We start from the raw sequence: 17,552 nt of genomic DNA on the forward strand, positions 1-17,552 counted from the left end.
GTACTTTCATCCCACTCCAGCATTTTCTACCTGATACAACACACTAACTCGTTCCTTTTCTTCCACAGCATTTGTGCCTTTCAGCCGTTTGAACCAACATCTCACACTTCAGCATCTTAGTTGAAGCTGCACCTCTTTAACATGCCTCTTTTCCCCTCATTAAGTCAATTCCTGCCAGTTGTAAATCTGCCTCCCACTTCCTGCAATCCATAACACCCAGGGAGAGTCTCTGGTATGAAACTGAAGCTTAAGCACTGAAGCTAAGTGGATCAGCACATTTACTCCTGGTGGTCACATCAGACCTACACTGACACTGAATTCCCACATGCCTCCCCCACATGAGATTTCTCAGCATATGCAATATCCAAGCGCATCTGCCTTCTGTGCAATCAGATCACATTTCCAGCACAACCACCTAATCTGGCGACAATTATTACTACATTGTATATTTCCTAACTTCTGCCTTCCTGAGTTTTCCATCTCAGCTTCTTGTTACCTTCTCTGCTGGAATGGTACGCTGTGCCCAACTTTGGAAGAAACAAGACAACTGCAATGGAACACCTAAAAGAATGAATGAAGTTCTGCCTGGCTGGAAGGACCCTCTGTAACGCATCCTTCTCAGGAAGACAGCCTTGCAACATCGTGAATTACTTGTCTGGCCACGTATTCCTTGTTGGCAGCTAGGAAAACCTATAAGGAAAGCTAAAGCCGTTACAGACCTGAACCCTGAAAGAACACTGACTTCAAACTCTGAAGAAATTAAACCAGAGGGATGCATTTCAGGAAGCAGAAGATCCTTCAAAAGGTCAAGGGATCACAAAACAAACAGCCTGAAATGACACACGCTTTCTGAAAAGGGGAGAATTTGAGAGAGTGAGAATCCCAGCACGACCCCATCTTCAAAAGCTGAAGGGAGAACTTAACCAGAAGAGGGCGGAAGGGAAACCTTGGGAGACCATGGGGAGAATTCTGGTGCCCACACATAGGCACCTAGTGGGACTGTAGACAGCATAGGATTTCCCACCTGAATCCCAGATGCTGCTCCACATGGACAAAGCCTCTAGGTCCCACACAGGAACTCCCAGCCCTGTAAATCTATTTCTTATATCCCAAATGGCTAAAATGGAATTAGGCACCTATTTGTATAGATTCAGTCATCCCCCAGGTGCCTCTTCCTCACAAATCTGTACTGAGAAGGTCCCAAAAGAAAAAATACCAAAGATCCAGTCAAAAATAAACAAAATGCATAAATCCCAACATGAATAACAAGCTCATGGTTTAGAGATCCAAGGCTATTTTGAGAGTGTATGTGTACTGCATAGAACTAATTCTCAATCAGAAAGAAAGGTGAAACTTGTACTCCTTAATTAACTCCATTCTTTCGTTACTTAAACCAAACAACCTGGAACTGTTTCCTGACTGGCAGTTTGTTCATGTATTAATATATCAGCATTTCAGCCAAGTTACCGTGGCCATGAGGTTCTCACGTCCAGTGATACACTGGTGGAACTGCACTCTTAAAAACTGAAGTTTGTTATGGAATTACTGAAGGGCCAATGACCAAAATTACTCTTTCTTCACCAAATCCCCAACAGAAGGCACAAGGGAAGAAATAAGCACATCTTTTAGAAGAATACCTTCTTACCCAATGATCAGCTCAGAAACGCTCCCCACACATTCATAGGCAAGAAGCAGCAGCAAAAGCACCTCCCTTCCTCCTAAATTCGTAATTAACTCTTCTCCCTCCATAGTCTCAAAAATGACCCTGTTCCAGAGGCCTGGAAAAGCAATGCATTCCAATCCTCCGCTGAGGCTGAGCGAGAGACTATTAATAGCAGAGTAAGAGCACACACTAAGATCCTTTTCCAGTGGAAACTAACAGCTGCATAGGACAGCAAGTATGTCTCAAACTCCAACTATTCCTTGCATCCAAGATTCTTATCCTGCTCAAATCCCACCTGCCCAGGAGGGCATACACCTTGTGAACTGGAATTCAAAGCTAACCACAAAACTAAGGACTCAGCTAATACAACAAACCAATGTACAAAGCTGTTTTGCAGTTCTCCAAAGAAAACATGAGCTCTCTCTCTCTGAACTAGTGGTATCAACCATACCTCATAAGAAGAGGAAGCAGTCACTTTCTAGAGGATTGTTAAAATAGCCAGTATAATCTTAATCTGATGAAGAAAGTTCAGTTCTACTTCTTCAAGTGAACTCTCTCTTCCACCGCACAGGACTGTACTCTCGCTAAAGAGCCAAAATGACTGTGAACGTTAGGAATGTGAAGGTAAGGATGTGCATCTTCAAGCCTTCTCCTCTTTAAAATGCCTACCCTGCATGCTGAAAAATTAATTCGAGTCAGCAACTCCAAGGGCTTAGTACCAATTCAATTTGTACTTCCATTGCAATTAACATAAAATATTTTCTATCACATTTCTAACCCACCACGTGTTGTCCTTGCAGGTATTCCCAGATCCAGAACAAATATCCGAACAATTGGAAACAAGGGGTGTGCAGTTTGCAGTACACCAGATAACTCACTGCTTATTAAATATTCGTTAAGAAGGATGAGGGGAAATGAGAGAGTAATGCATCAAACTGTTGACAAAAGGATGTAGCACCATGCAGTAATACCAGTTAGGATCATTTATTGACACAATAGTTAAATATTCATTAGTCAGCCAGGGAGGTTTCTGACATGGTCCTATGATGTGGCTGTATATTCTTACAACTTTCACGTTGCTATGAACCATCTGTGCTAAGTTTTTAGCACTATTTCTTCATCAAAAACTAGCTTTTTTTATGTTAACATAAACAGTTACGTGCCCTTCCTTGACTCCGGAAAGAATGTTCATCACTGAGCCTTGAGACATAGAAACAAGAGATGAGCTGTTTTCAAATTAGCATTTCCCGCTTCACTAATGGAAATTTGGGTAGTAAAGAGCTCAGGACAGCCAGTCTCACGCCCTTTCAAAAGATGCAGTTAAATGACACTCAGTTTACTTTCCTGGTTTTCAAAGCTTTTGGTATGTGACAACCAACTTTGCCTTCTGAGGAACCTGCAATTTCCATATACGTTGCAGTTGCATTTTCTGAGATAGCACTGATGTGATTAATTGCCAGTTTGCTGAGACCTATAGCAGCTATATATTCGACCTTATGCCTAGTGTGTGATCAAAAGAAAGTGTATTATATTTAAACACAAACGCTCCCTTCGCAAAGAGAAAGTATTACACTGGGGACTATGGCTGGCCTGCGCTATTTCCAAAAAGATAACAATTACATGTTATGCCAAAACAAAGACATCACCAGAAAGAAGAGTTAATGTTGCATTTGTATTCTGTACCGCTTCACAATTTCCTTGCATAGCAGAGGTTAATATCACTGCTATCAAGATTTTGGAAGGACACAATATGCAACCAGACAGACCTTAATTCTTATCTATAGGTTTTATATCTGTTCTTCAGATCCTGTTTTTTGTAGTGATGGGTTATCGTATAGATTAACAGCTTAAACATTAGTGTGCCTAGAAATACCTCCATTTAGCCCTTCTGCAGGGCTGTCATCAGAAGGCCTCCTTCTTGATAAGGACTTAAAAAAGCAAACAAAACCAGCCAGCATCCCTGTTCACATTTCAAGATGAAAGAACTCATAGGCATAGAGTATCCTGTTCAAGAAAACCCAGGAGGCAGAACTGGCAACAGACTCCAGGAACCCCAAACTCCTGTCTTTAACACCTCCAAGTAATGCTCTCTCCTGCTGGACGTATTACCGGAAAAATAATGGTCATAGTTTGACTGGTTTGACACAGTCTCACTAAGACCTTAACAGGTAAAAAGTTGCCCTTCAGTGCCTTCTGCCATACACACTCATCAGAGGTAACTGTTTACTGAAGGGCCGCACACTTGCTCAAAGTGTGCATCTGACAGATTTCCATGCCCACCCATGTTAGTCACTCGTGTCCTTGCTTGTTTCATTTCAAGACACACTAGTGTACGTTCTACCTCAACACTGAGATGAGCTCCATTTGTACCTCCTTATTTTACAAAAGCTCAAGTGTGCTTTCTCTGTCTATCGCTTTCCCCACATTTTCCCGGGTCGTAAGGAACAATGACAAGTAGTCTCAAAAGCACCACCCCATCCCAGTCCAAAAAGATACATGAGGACAGAAATCAGTCCTCCATGATATTCAGATGCATAGCAGAAAAGCAGTACAGCAGGTTTAATCCCCAACGTTAAGATACTTACTAGAATATCTCCCTCTTGGTATTCCACTCTACAGCAGCCAATCTGTAGATTACTTCTATCTTAAATTTCTCGCACTTTCATCCCGTACAAATAATTGGCTTAGAATGTAATGCAACAATCCATTTACAGTTTACCAAAGCTTAAAAAGAAATCATCATCTAGCCTACTTGCAAAAAGAACATTTCCCAGAGGCCAAGCCACGCGTCAGCATGATTTCAAGTTTACATTAGCAATGACACCTTTCAGCCTATCAATAACGGTTCTTAGAATGCTAAAAAAAGATTCAGCACAGATAACTAGAAAAAAAAATCCAGCATGTAAAACCTCTAACAAAACTGTCTGCAGAACACTTCCAATTGACCTGAAGTTGAGATTTATGTCACAGCTTGCTGCTACAGTTTTCAAATGCATATTCCAGTGACAGTATCACGCTGCACGTAAGATTTTCCTGTTAGGCTCAGTATTAAAACTTAGCTCATTTCTAAGCATTTGCTTTGAATGAACAAGTATGCTTGAAGACATCACAGCTCTTTTATGAAAGGTATTTCCATACTTACTGGTGCTACTATTTTGCCCGTCTGTCCAACTTGCAGGTCATTAGGAACAAAGCCAGCATCAACAGCTGCACGGGAAGCTCCAACTAGTTGAAAGAAAATATTTCCAATGTTTTCTTTTAAAATATTAGCAAGCCAAATTTATACCACCATAAAAGCACATGTATTTTACTGAAGAGTCCCACACACTATGGGCACGTATTTAGAAACTTCCCTCTAAAAAGCTCTTATAGTAATCCCTCTCCATACCACTGGCTGAAACTTCCAAATACTAAGTGCTAATGCACTTCTTAAGCAACAGGAAATCCTTTCTCCCAGCACCAAAGGGCCATATATTTAAAACCAAGGATTTCAGTCTGGCATGTTTCCATTATTTTCTCTTGTTGCTTTGTCAAAAGAGGATTTTCCCATAAATGCCTTCCCATAACGTTCCACCAAATTTGAACAGAACACATGTGCCACCTTATATTCTCGTCAAGCTCAGAAGTCAGGCATAGTAAAGAAAAATAACAAACTAAACTTGAAAATATCATATGGTCATTTAGCCAATGAAGCCACCAATTTAAAAACGAAGACATTCAGGTAAAAAAATTATTTATTATTACATGTAAAATCTAAAGCTAATGTAGTAAGAACCCTAGCACAAACAGCTCCTCCTCCTCTTCCTCCCCCAACCATTACTTAGAATATTTGGCTGAAACACTGTACACGGTCAGTTTTCTCCTGGTAAAGCAAAAGCATAGCAAGCAGAGAACCACTCATACCATAACAACTGGTATTCTGTAAAGAAGCAGTATATAAGAATGTATGAAGAAAACATCAGCACTTTAAAAGTGCTAAGCCCAGTTTTTTAATTTATACGTTTACAATTTCACTTTCTGTTTGTGAGCTTGTGTTCTGGAGATTTGAGGACAAGGAATAGGACAGTTTACCATTTTGCTTCAGACCCTGGAATTTAAATACACAGTTGAACACCAGGACAAATCAAAACTTTATCCATGACTAAACTGACAGGATTTAAAGAATTTGAGAGAGAGATGAAAACAAAAGACTTATGAACTGTACTGATTTTCATGGGACCTTTTTAAAAATGTAATTACCAGGATTAAAAGGAGGAGGAAAACAAGTTTACCTGCAGCATGCAATTGATCCGCAAGATCATACAGCAACTTGAAATTTTCACCGCTCTTTAAGCCTCTTCCTTAAAAGTTCAGAAAAAAAAAAAAGATGAAGAAAGAACACAATATGCTTTAAGATTTTTTATTGCATACATACACATTCTGTATTAGTATCTGCATTTGCAAAGGCAGAAATACACCCTTGCATAGGCTATTTTTGGATATATTATTAAACAGTGTTTAACATTTTGAGATATAGCTTTCATTTTTGAAATAACTGTTATTTTGCATGTATAAACCAACACCACTCTGACTACTTTGTCAGTACTATCAAGTTCCTCCTCTAAAGTCAGGAAACTGGATTTTTGTGCTCCCTCTGCTGGCTTCAGGCAGAGTTTTAGGTACAAAAGTCTAGTGGGATAACAAAGGATTTTTATTTTTTAAGCTGTAAGCACACAGTAAAAATCACAGTCCATCACTTGATACCTGACCAGCAGAATACAAATGTAACGATTTGTAAAATGACTGAAAACTGCCTGTAATGATTAGCTGTAATTTCAAAAATGACAGATTTGCATCTAAAAATACTTCATATTTCTATCATTTTAAAGAGACTCACCACATATGATAACGTTCTTAAAAAACTTACTCGCGTATGTTAAACTTTCACATTTTGCCTCTTCATGATACACAGATGCTGGATGTCTTCCCACTGTCTCCTATGCCCCATTTCAGAATTACATCATAATCTATTTCAAAAATGTATCAAATTATAATATTTTGCTACAGATACTACTTAATCAAGATGTACCATTAGTTAAATGCACCATAACACATTTTTAATATTGTCTACTTACCACCTGATACAACTACTTTTGCACTGGTAAGCTCTGGTCGATCGCTTTTGGTCAACTTCTGCTCAATCCATTCAGATTGACCAACAGGCGGTGGAGGGGTTACTGTTTTAATCAGATTAAGAAAAACATCCACAAGAAAAAGCATAAAGTATGTACTTTCAACCTTGAGTTTAAACTTAATGCACAAGTTCATCCTAGAACTAATTCTACCACAAGATTTTAATACAACCCTACGTTATTAGTTGTGTTCACTTACTCTACAGTACAAGAAAACACACTTTTATAAACAGTTTCTTTTTTGTACATCAAGCTGCACTGAAGTGAAGGTCTGCTGTATGAGTAATGTATTGATATCAATCCAGCATAGTAAGCGTGGTCCTTTTCAAAGACAGGCAAACAAGCCAACCAAGGAGTGCAATGACAGTACAATACGCTAATCCTAAGTATCAAGTAGCATCTGTTTCCTAACTTCCACAGAAGATGGAAAATAAAGGAAGGTTCAGGGGCACTTACTCAGCCTCACAGAAAAACGCAAGGAGTGGGAACGTGACATGGGGGACACGCAGCATATTAATAATGATTGCCTCTGCTGGATTTACAGGACTGTCATAAAAAGCCCCAAAATGAAAAACAGTAGTGGTGATCAAACACTGGAACAGGTTGCCCAGAGCGGTTGTGGCCAGGAGACATTCAATACCCAGTTTGACAGAGTCCTGGGCAACCTGCTCCACCTGACCCTGCTTGAGCAGTGGGGTTGGACTAGATGATCTCAAGAGGTCCTTTCCAAACTAAACAATTTTGTAGTTTTGAGACTGCAGATTTCTCTGTGATCACAGCTACAGTGGCTTCATTAAAATAACAATTTAAACTGATTTAGGTAAAGCTAATATAAAACAATGATGGAGTGTTCTCAATCCAATTTAAACTGCAGCTAATTTAGCTCGACACTGTAATGACCTGTCTCAACCTAAATACAACAGATTAAACCAGAATTGTGGATTGCCAGACACTGTTACTTGTGCCCAATTCTGCTTTGAAAACCAACCTGGCTATTCAAACAGCTGTAACTTTAAGGAAAAGCTTCAAGATTGCTGTGGCAGAGGTTTAAGCAGTGAGTGAAACAGGCACAGATTTCCGCACAGACAAATAATCTCCATTTCTGGTCAAAGAGAAAGTAGCGAGTGAGATGATAATCCATATCTTCCCTTACCATGCATCAAAAGAAACGGAAGTACCCATATAAAAAGCATAAAGCTAAGATTACAAAATCATTATCAGTTTGCTTTGACAAATACTCCTGTGAAACATCAGCCTGCAGTGAGCAAAACTAACTCTATCACATGAAATGAAGAAATATCAGAACAAATGCTCACCTTTTTCTACACTGGCACTACCACCACTTGTTGGTGCAGCCTCAAAAGAAGTTCCCCGTACAGAAAACACTTTAACCGCTTCATCACATTGGACGGTGCAAATGACATTTCCTAAAAAGAAAGGATCACACTGTTTTTACAGAAGACAATATCACACACACTAATGTAAAGTTACATCCCAAAATAAATGTTTCAGATGATCAAAACTGAAAACCTTCGCACTTAATATACATCCATATCCAGTATTTTAATTTACTTTTTATCTCTATGTTTCTTCATTATAACAATTCCCTTGTTTTAAAGGGATGTAATGCATTCAAATAATCCCTTACATATTATTATTATTTTTTTTTTTTTTTACATTTCAGAAGGAATAAAAACACTTCATAAGCATCATTCTTAAACATAAAAAGGAGCTATAATTCAAAGTTGATCTTTTACCGTTTCATGACTTCATCAGAACAGAAGACAATGAGTTCTGCTCCAAGTACCTGTGGGTTTGTGTTTCTTCTCAATTGTCTTAACTATGTAAGGTATTTATTTCACAGAAAAGGCTACAGGGAAGACTAAACTGAAAAAATGCTGCAACGCCAGCTATTTGTAAATAAAGTCATCTTGAAACTGTGAATTAATGGGAAGCAGCTTAAAAATGCAACACGAAATCACATACTGGTAACGTAACTCAAAATAAAATACCACCTTGGTACACGTGGTATGATCTTGTACAGTAAAATTAAGAAACACAAGCTAAATTAAAACACAGGGTCATACAAGCTTTAGAGAAATAAGACTGAAAAAAGAATTACAAATCATGGCAGTTTAATACTATAAATAATCAGTTTAGCGTCTTCATAATTAGGAAAAATAACCCTGTGGTATCTTAAATCAGAACTAATGGCAGCCATATTAAATAAAGTTGGACAATTGACTTAATGTTTTACATTTCACAGAATTGGGTCAGAAGTACACTGAACAAAGAAATGGAATATATATATAAAGGAGAATATCAAATTCTATTCATTTAAGTGAAAGACCTAGTTTCTAACTAAAATCATGCAGTACTAAAATCAAAGGTACTGGTATTACGTGGATTCTCACATATGGAGCAATGCATTCATCCCCACATTTGATTTTCATGAACCTCTGTATTTCAGACTGTAAAGCGAAAATTCCTGATATATTCCAAAGCAGGACTCAAAAATACAGTTACCAGCATCGGGTCCTTCTTTGCACAAGCACCATGTACCTTTTGTGATTACTCACCTGCATAGATAGTTCTCACAAAAGTGTCTGGTGACTGAATCTCAATGATGTCAGAAATAGGGGCAACATCAAGTTTAGCAGCCACTCTGGGAATAAGATTCTAAAAGTTAGAGATGAAGAGTTAGCAAAGTAAATGCTGGAATCTGCAAACTGAACATGAGAAAACGTAAAGGAAATAAGGTTAAATCCCCATGTTAAGTAAAGAAACATTTGCTGGCCTAATTTTAACTTCATAGAGTGCTGTCTCTGAGTAAAAAGGCGCATGCGACTCCAAGATTACTGCATGACTACCCATGTAGCTTTAGCAGCCAAATAAAAACCCAGTATTGTAATAACATTATAAATTTTATGAACCTTACAGTAAGTAAACCCTTAATTCAATATCTTAAATTAGGAGGCTTATTTGCTTCAATAGCTTAAAACTATAGATGCAATTTACTCAGAAAATTGACAATTATGGATTGCTGAGTTCTTGTAACAGCACTTCAAAAGAAAAAAAAAAGCATTTTGGAAGCTATTTATCAGAGACAACAAGAGGAAAAAAAACAGTACTCTCCCCCTAAAAACCAAAAATGTATTCTTTTAAAATTGATATATATATATATATATATATATATACACATATACACTCCTACTCTGAAATTGACTCCAGAAAATTATTTGGCACCTTTGGGAATGGGAAGGAGGATAACAAGAGGCATTAAGAAACTAAGGACAGCAAGAGCTTTACTTGCTTTTTCTCCCCCTCCTATCTGGTACAACACAAAGAGCCCGGACATCTTTACTCGCATTAAGCAGCGTATAACTATGACAACAGTCATTGATTCACTCCTCTAGAAAAGCACTACTCAGTGATGGAAGCATACCCATCACTGATATTAACCTTTACTAAGACACTGCAGATCAAAAATAAGTGAAAACTAGAGGAAAAAAAATACGAATAAGACTTAAGGCATGTAAAGATTTCTCTTAGCAAAATTACAAATATGTGAATTGACATTGACTGGAATCAAAAGTAGTCAGATGGAAGGCTGATAGCACTGTTCATTCCACATTGGCAAGATTTCTAAAATATTCTTTTTCCCTAATTTAGCTACACTACAACATTGACCAGATTGCTAGTACTACGGCTCTCTTAAGTATGTACCTGTTAAGAAGCACTGATTTATTTTTTTTCCCAGAAAGATCTTCAGTAGAACTTGGATCTGTGTTTTCATGTATTTACAGACATTTCAATCTACATCACAGATGTAATTCCTCCCCGCAAAAACATTTGCTACCAATAGGTCTACACGCCTTCCTATCAACATGGAAATCACACAACAATCTTGATAGCACTAAAAGTGGAACAAGAGTCACCAAAAAATGTTTAATAGGTTTTCATCTCTATTTACTGCATTTTCCCTTAACATTTTCATAATACTTTCAGATCTCTTAGTGTTATTTGGTGTTACACATTTTATATATCCTGCCTTATGCACATAGGACTAGCTGGCTACTGCTTCTGCACTGCTCCTTTGTCCAAGTCAGCCCATAATAAAACTCAGAAGTGAATCAGTGTTTCTAGCTAATGACTCTTAAATGCACTACTTTAACATTTCTTGAAAACTCCAAATTGTCCATGGCTGATCTGAAAGCCCTCTCTCACGTATTTGATTTACACTCATACCTATAAAAGAACCTCTGTCTCTTTTCCACAAGAAATTTTTGATACGCTTTGATCTACTTACCTTCCCAAAGGCAGATGCTCCAGCGCAAATATGGGTGTAATTAAATTGTTTCTGAGTTGCCAAAACCAAGGGAGTCAGCTCCTCTGAGAATAAATAGATATTGCTGAAAATTTACAGTTATTTTATCTTCAGCCAGAAATATAAATACCACTTCTTTTGTCAATAGATAAAAACAAGTCTCACCTGCTAGAAATCCCTTGTATACATCATGCTGAGCCACGAGAACTTTTGCAACACCCTGCACTTTGCTGAGTTCTTGCGCTACCTGTGGTTACAAACGAATTATTACTAGTTTATGTTATAACAGCACATGGAGGCTCCAACTGCACTTAGAGCTCCGTGGTGGCCAGCACCATAAACAAATAGCAGGAGACAGTCCCTACTGCAAATTGCTCACAGACCATAGCTTACTTAAAACTGGAACACAAGAGCACGTGTATTTCAAAATCGGAATAAACCTTACAGAATGAGATGCGGATCTGACTCACAGCACAGTGCCATACAGGGTAGTGCAAACACATTTTTTGAGTAAGAAAACTAGAAAGCAAATCAAACCTGGAAAAGTTTGTCCTCTCTGTGCAAGACTACACAATGATTTCAAGTTTTATCATAACAGCCAATAACAAACTCACTCAAAGATTATTACTCAGTATTCTAAATATAATCATCAAGAAAACAATCCTGCTTTCTTTACATCAGTCAATATCTACAACACAAGAATACAATGCAAATAAAACTGTACGGCGATGTTATGATCTTTGTCCAAATGTTAGGGGCAATTCTTTGTTTGCAGCTGACTCTGCCTACTGATGCAATGTATATTTTCAACACTGTATTTATGCATTTTTTTCCCTTTAAATTTGCAGAAGTGAAGTTTAAATGATAAAAGGGTTATTGCAGATCAGAGGCAAGAGGACTGACAGCGATGTCTGGAAGCCACATGCATTGTCCTAGAACTAACATAGTTTTACTGAGTTTGCTGAGAATCAGTTTTACCCTTACAAATTAACAAAAGAAAACAAATATTCCATAATAGCTGCTACAGAATAGTCTTTTGTCCTACTAATACAGATTCTTACAAAGCAGCTTAAAAAGAGAAAAAAAAAACACTTCATTTTCTGTGAAGAACTTTTTCCCAGCATGACATACACTGCCAAACAGACACCATACAGTTACCATTAAAAAACAAATAAATGAAACATTCCCAATCATTGTTCTACTATACAAGTGCCAAAGAATAAGGAAACCCAAAGGCAGGAGTATAAGGTGTGGGTTTTTTCTTTTCCTTCTTGATCTAGATAAGTATTTGCTTTCAGTGTCAACGCTGAACACCTGGGTCTCAGTTGAGAATTAGTCTTCAATAACCAGAGAGGTTTCCCCAGCTACTTGTGAATTAGCTGCAATGAATGAATGGGCCTCCTGCACGAGACTGTATGTGCCAGTTTCAGAATAACAAGTCATAAGCAATAACCTAGTATAAAAAATACTAAGCATAATTATTGTTACTTTTCCTGTTCACACAAGATGACATCATACTGGAAGAAGAGTGTCACTAACGTACTAACAGTACACTGCCTCTAGATTTTGCACATAACAACGGTTAAACTAACAGTACAATAGCTAACAGAGTTAACTAACTTTAGACATACGATAAAGTCAAGAAACACTAATTTCAGATTTTCAGGTTGCAAATGCACTCTCGCTATGCTACTAGTAGCTGACTAGTAAAAGCAAGACACTCAGAAGCTCCACCCGTCGCGATGCTGTTTCATTTTTGCTCATGTCTGTTTGCACGGAACAAGTTTTTTTCTTCCAAATTCTCAGCACCGCAGTATTTATTTTTCAAACATTACAGTGAAATTGAAACGTTGTTTTAAAAGTTAATTGCCGTTTAGTCTTGTAAAAACTTGCTTTCTTAACTTGTAACAGCTTATACTGATACTCTCCCTTGTGAAATCAAAACTACCCCCACATTTCCACTTCAGATGAGAAACAGCTCAAGAGCAGGACATTTCCTGCAGATTAGCAATTCATGGCAGAGTTCCTCTTCACTAGAGATTATTTTTCAAGCTAGCCAACATACTACTATGTATCATTTCACCGCATTCATTACTTCATTCATATGAAAATAGCATTTCCTACCTTGTCACAGCTGGTACCAGCTACCAAACAAGAAACTTCACCTCCAAGACGTTTTGCCGCAGTGACGGCGTTTAGTGTAACGGGTGTCAGAGTCTCATTGTTGTGTTCTGCTATGACCAACGTACTCTGAAACCGCTGGAGCAGTGATGCCTTTAAAGAAAGAGAGAAGAGAGACAGGAGTTTGACACTTAGCATTTAAGTAAAAAACCTTCCTTAAGAGAATCCAATAATTCACAGAAAATTATAAATTGTACAACCTGTATACTGGTGCTGTCAATCAAAACAGACTAAATCTAGATAATATTTATTAAGCAAGCAAAATACTTAGTATTTTTTTTTTTTTTAAGTATAAACTTGCTTGACTTCAGCATACCATTTTAAAGCAACTAAAACCTTCACAGGAAAATACTGAACAATATTAAGAAGAAAATTTTAATAAATCACATATAAAATCAGTTGATCAACTGAACTAAGCACCTTAAAGAGCGAATTTAATTTAACGTGAAGGTAATATTAAGATTTCAGGTGTTTGTGGACTGAAATGCACGTGGAAATTTGACAAGCAAGCCTAAGACCCCAGGAAACCAGGGGCAGGAATTAAGTAGTTACTTGTTTTTGTTTTTTTATTTTTATTTATTTATTTATTTTCCCATATGTTTTAGCCAAAATCTTGCTACGGAGCTCATTTTTTTCAATTAGTTATCTGTAACAGCAAAACTGTATGTAGGAGCATGAAGACAGATAAGTAGCCCAGGCTCGCAGTATGAAAACACACTAATAGAGCCTGTTAAACAGCATCAGGTTCGACTGGAAGATAATCTATTTTCCTTGAAAACATTTGACACTTTTGTCCACTCAGTCTACACCACCATGATGTAATGGTGCTCAAATAATCATTTTCATCAATTCACCATCCACACTGACTTCAGCTTCTAAGTCAAGAAAAGAAAAAAATAGACAAACCAAAAAAAAAAAAAATCAAACCACAACATTCTGAGCTCTGAGACTTCCCTCGCTAATTTTCAGGTGAACCTGGAAAACAGGTTATTCCTCCAAGACTAATACTAGGGTTGGGAAAAGGCTAGGGGTAGGGAGGGGAAAATTAATCTTCAAGTTTCTGTTTTTCATACATGAAGCCTGAATGAAAACTCCAGTTATGATCACCGTAATACGGAAATCAAAATATATTTATTAATGTGACAAGGCACAAATACTAACAAAATGCTAAAGAATGGACAGCCAAATGCTACTTTAAACATACATTCTGAGCCCATCTTCACTCATGCCAAATAGGTAACCCATCATTTAAGCTAGGAAAACAGCTCACAAAAATTTGAGAGGCTGAAATCTGGCTATGGGTTTCAATCATACAAATCCTACCACCATGCTAAGCTTCACAGAGGAAGCGCACCCAAGGACTTCTCTGAAAATAATCACAGTATAAATATGTAAATACAAAGATAAGTTTCTGCAGAATCAGGACCATCATTTGTCATTTTGATTAAAATGATAAGGAATTCTTGTAAAAGTACTGTTTTTCATATTTTATGCATAAGGCTACTTGTTATGATTAAAGATTCTGAGAACGTTTGAAGCCAATTGCCACTAACAAAATATTTATTGCCAATATAGATCACACAGCATATTTTTGATTATGTTTCATACATCATTTGCAATAAAAGTTATGAGATTTTAGTCACCGTTTGAAGAATAAATCCATGCTTTTGTGGCGAATAGCCCACTTCTTAAATGATTTATAGTTGTGTCACAGGGTACAGCGGACCGTACTCCTGAAAGATTCTGAAGTTTTCAAATTTCCAAAGGGAGCCCCAGACTCTTTAAAGATTTCTTTAATAAGAGACTGGCTAGGCTCGAAGCAGCGTGCATTTTAAACACACATTTAGTTCTGACTATATTATGAACTTTACCCTAAATAAGCACTGCACCACCAGAAGTGCTCTGTATCACTGTCATCCAATTCTAAAATAAACTGAGAAATAATTCCTTTTTTAGCCAAAAAGAAGAAGAGTAATGGCTGTTGCTTGAGCACACTGGATATTACAGCATTAACTAAATATTATTTCTAAACCGATAATCCCCCATTTTATATTTGTGGGAACTGTACACCGGAAGGCCACTTGACAGAATCACAGAATCATTTCAGTTGGAAAAGACCTCCAGGATCATCAAGTCCAACCGTTAAAATGCCTACATACATGGCATCTCTGAACACAAAGGTACTACCAAATTTAAAACAAATTAAAATTCCCATTCCAGATCTTGGGTAAAAATCCTGGATGACCAAATAAGATTCCAATGTGAGTCAGAATTTTAATATACTAACACAGGTAACACCACTTGTAAGATCAACTAAAACCAAACCAGAGTTAGCCATAAAAACCAGAGGTTAATTTATCCAGTCACAGATGATCCTGAAAACTGAGAATCTGCAATGAGGTGGTCAGTGAAGAGGACTGGTGGTTATTTCGATCAATTAACTTCTCCAGCTGCATGTGAGCAGGAACTCCTAACCATGTCACTGACAATTTCTCCACCGGTACAGGCAGGATGTCTAGTTTCAATCCCAGATAAAACAGGAAGGTTAAGTGTAAACCTAACCAGCTGACAGCAAAAGCACACTTAATAACACATACAGAACAACAAAGCTACTGAAAACAACGCCTTGAGAGGGAACGGCACTCAGCACATGTGCCATAGAAGGCTCCTGGTGAAAACCAAGCTCTAGAAAAACAGGCTAGCCAAGAAAACCCATCACAATTGAACATCCCACAAACTTGGGCAATCAAGTGTCTTCTCACATGCACACCAGCATACCATGAACACATCCAAGAGCAACCATCAGGACTGGAAAGTATTTCACCTAGCTTTAGACATCGATCGAAGTTAGGTATCCCTGCTCCCTCTACAGCAGGAACATCTACGTTTCCTTTCTGGAGGAACCTCACGGAACCACACGGTGACTCGGTCTACAGTAAAATACACATCTGTGAAGGAAAAGCGCCTAGAGCCATCACCTCCCTCCTTCCTCCACTTACTGGTGAGTAAACCTGGCATCTGGCTTCCAGATTAACCTAGATGCAGTATGCGCCAATTCAGTCACTCGCAGAGCACCAGGGGCCTCGCTGACTCTATCTGCTCAAATTACCTCCAAGCATCTCTTTGCTCCCCACCTGAGAAACCCAGCAATGTTTTCCGAGCAGAACGTGAAAACCTTAAACATAACCTCAGGAGTTCCGTGCTTCGTGCAAAGTAACTGAGAACACTCACTGTTACTGCCCCAGACAAACGTTTGAAAGCTGGACACACCCAGTACAGGGGCAGAGAAACCCATGGAAAAGGCCAACAACGTGCCATACATCCTAAGTCCTCCTTCAGTCTGCACAGGTGGCCTGCTCCTCACAGCAACACCAACACCAAGTGCAAGTCAGTCCTCCAGCACGTGGACGGGTCACCTGTACAACACACAAGTAGGTCAGCACTTCTTAAATGTGGATTTGCTGCTTATACACTACAAAGCACATGTACTAACAGCTAGGAAATCAGAGACAAGAGTGTCATAAATCTTTCGTTGCTGCTTGGTACGACCAGTGAGGAAAAAGGTGTTAACTGCCTCTACAGTCAATAGTTGACAGCGAACGGCCTGCAACCGATCCCTAGACATGATCTTCTTCGCTGTAAAAGCAAACTGGCCAGGAAACAAAGTTCTAAAGCAGCTTAATAGGAATTAAATATCTGATACAGGCCCATCGGCACTGGACAAAATTCCCAAGAACGGCCTCCAGGGACAAGCATTCAGGGTACAAATCCTAGTAAAGACAATGGCTACATCCCTATACAAAAAAAAAATAATAATGCCTAATTGTATTAATAGACAGTCTCACAGCTGCAAAGTTTGGGGGAAAAAAAAAGTAAAAAACTATTTGGAAAGCTCAAGGAGAGGAGGGAGCTCTAGCAATGAAGTTTATACTTCTCCTTGAACATCTATAGAGATCTGGCCACAGAACTGGTCTGAGACATTTAACTCCAGGAAAGGCTATGCTAAAGGTACCTGAGTTAAAAGGGAGGAGCTACAACTGCAACAAAGAAGAGCAAAAAAAAAATTAAGAAAATGCTTAAAGATTTATTTAGGAATTATGATAAATTACGAAGGAATTGAAGATGTAATACAGAAGTTCTTCCAGATGTATCCCACGTGAACTGTTAGTAAGCGACAGAGCTGTTTTTAAACACAGACAACACTACTGGC

The 17,552-nt window shown here is 38.2% G+C and overlaps 1 protein-coding gene across 3 annotated transcripts in view; it reads right to left on the reverse strand.

Annotated features, from left to right (window-relative positions):
• Positions 1–17,552, reverse strand: part of ETFA (electron transfer flavoprotein subunit alpha) — a gene marked incomplete at its 5' end in the record, with an annotated part of 35,770 nt that overhangs the window by 11,975 nt on the left and 6,243 nt on the right. For 2 of the 3 annotated variants that reach the window (XM_080551387.1, XM_080551385.1), the window contains 8 exons: positions 4,806–4,888; positions 5,935–6,003; positions 6,778–6,879; positions 8,151–8,261; positions 9,414–9,513; positions 11,144–11,226; positions 11,327–11,408; positions 13,286–13,435. In XM_080551387.1, the coding sequence (XP_080407513.1) occupies positions 4,806–4,888; positions 5,935–6,003; positions 6,778–6,879; positions 8,151–8,261; positions 9,414–9,513; positions 11,144–11,226; positions 11,327–11,408; positions 13,286–13,435 (780 nt within the window). Of the gene's footprint in view, positions 1–4,805; positions 4,889–5,934; positions 6,004–6,777; positions 6,880–8,150; positions 8,262–9,413; positions 9,514–11,143; positions 11,227–11,326; positions 11,409–13,285; positions 13,436–16,573; positions 16,684–17,552 lie in introns of those variants that run through there. The other variant, XM_080551386.1, reaches the window with a different exon arrangement.

This window comes from Anser brachyrhynchus (assembly GCF_964034855.1).
Source record: "Anser brachyrhynchus genome assembly, chromosome: 11".
Taxonomy (NCBI): domain Eukaryota; kingdom Metazoa; phylum Chordata; class Aves; order Anseriformes; family Anatidae; genus Anser; species Anser brachyrhynchus.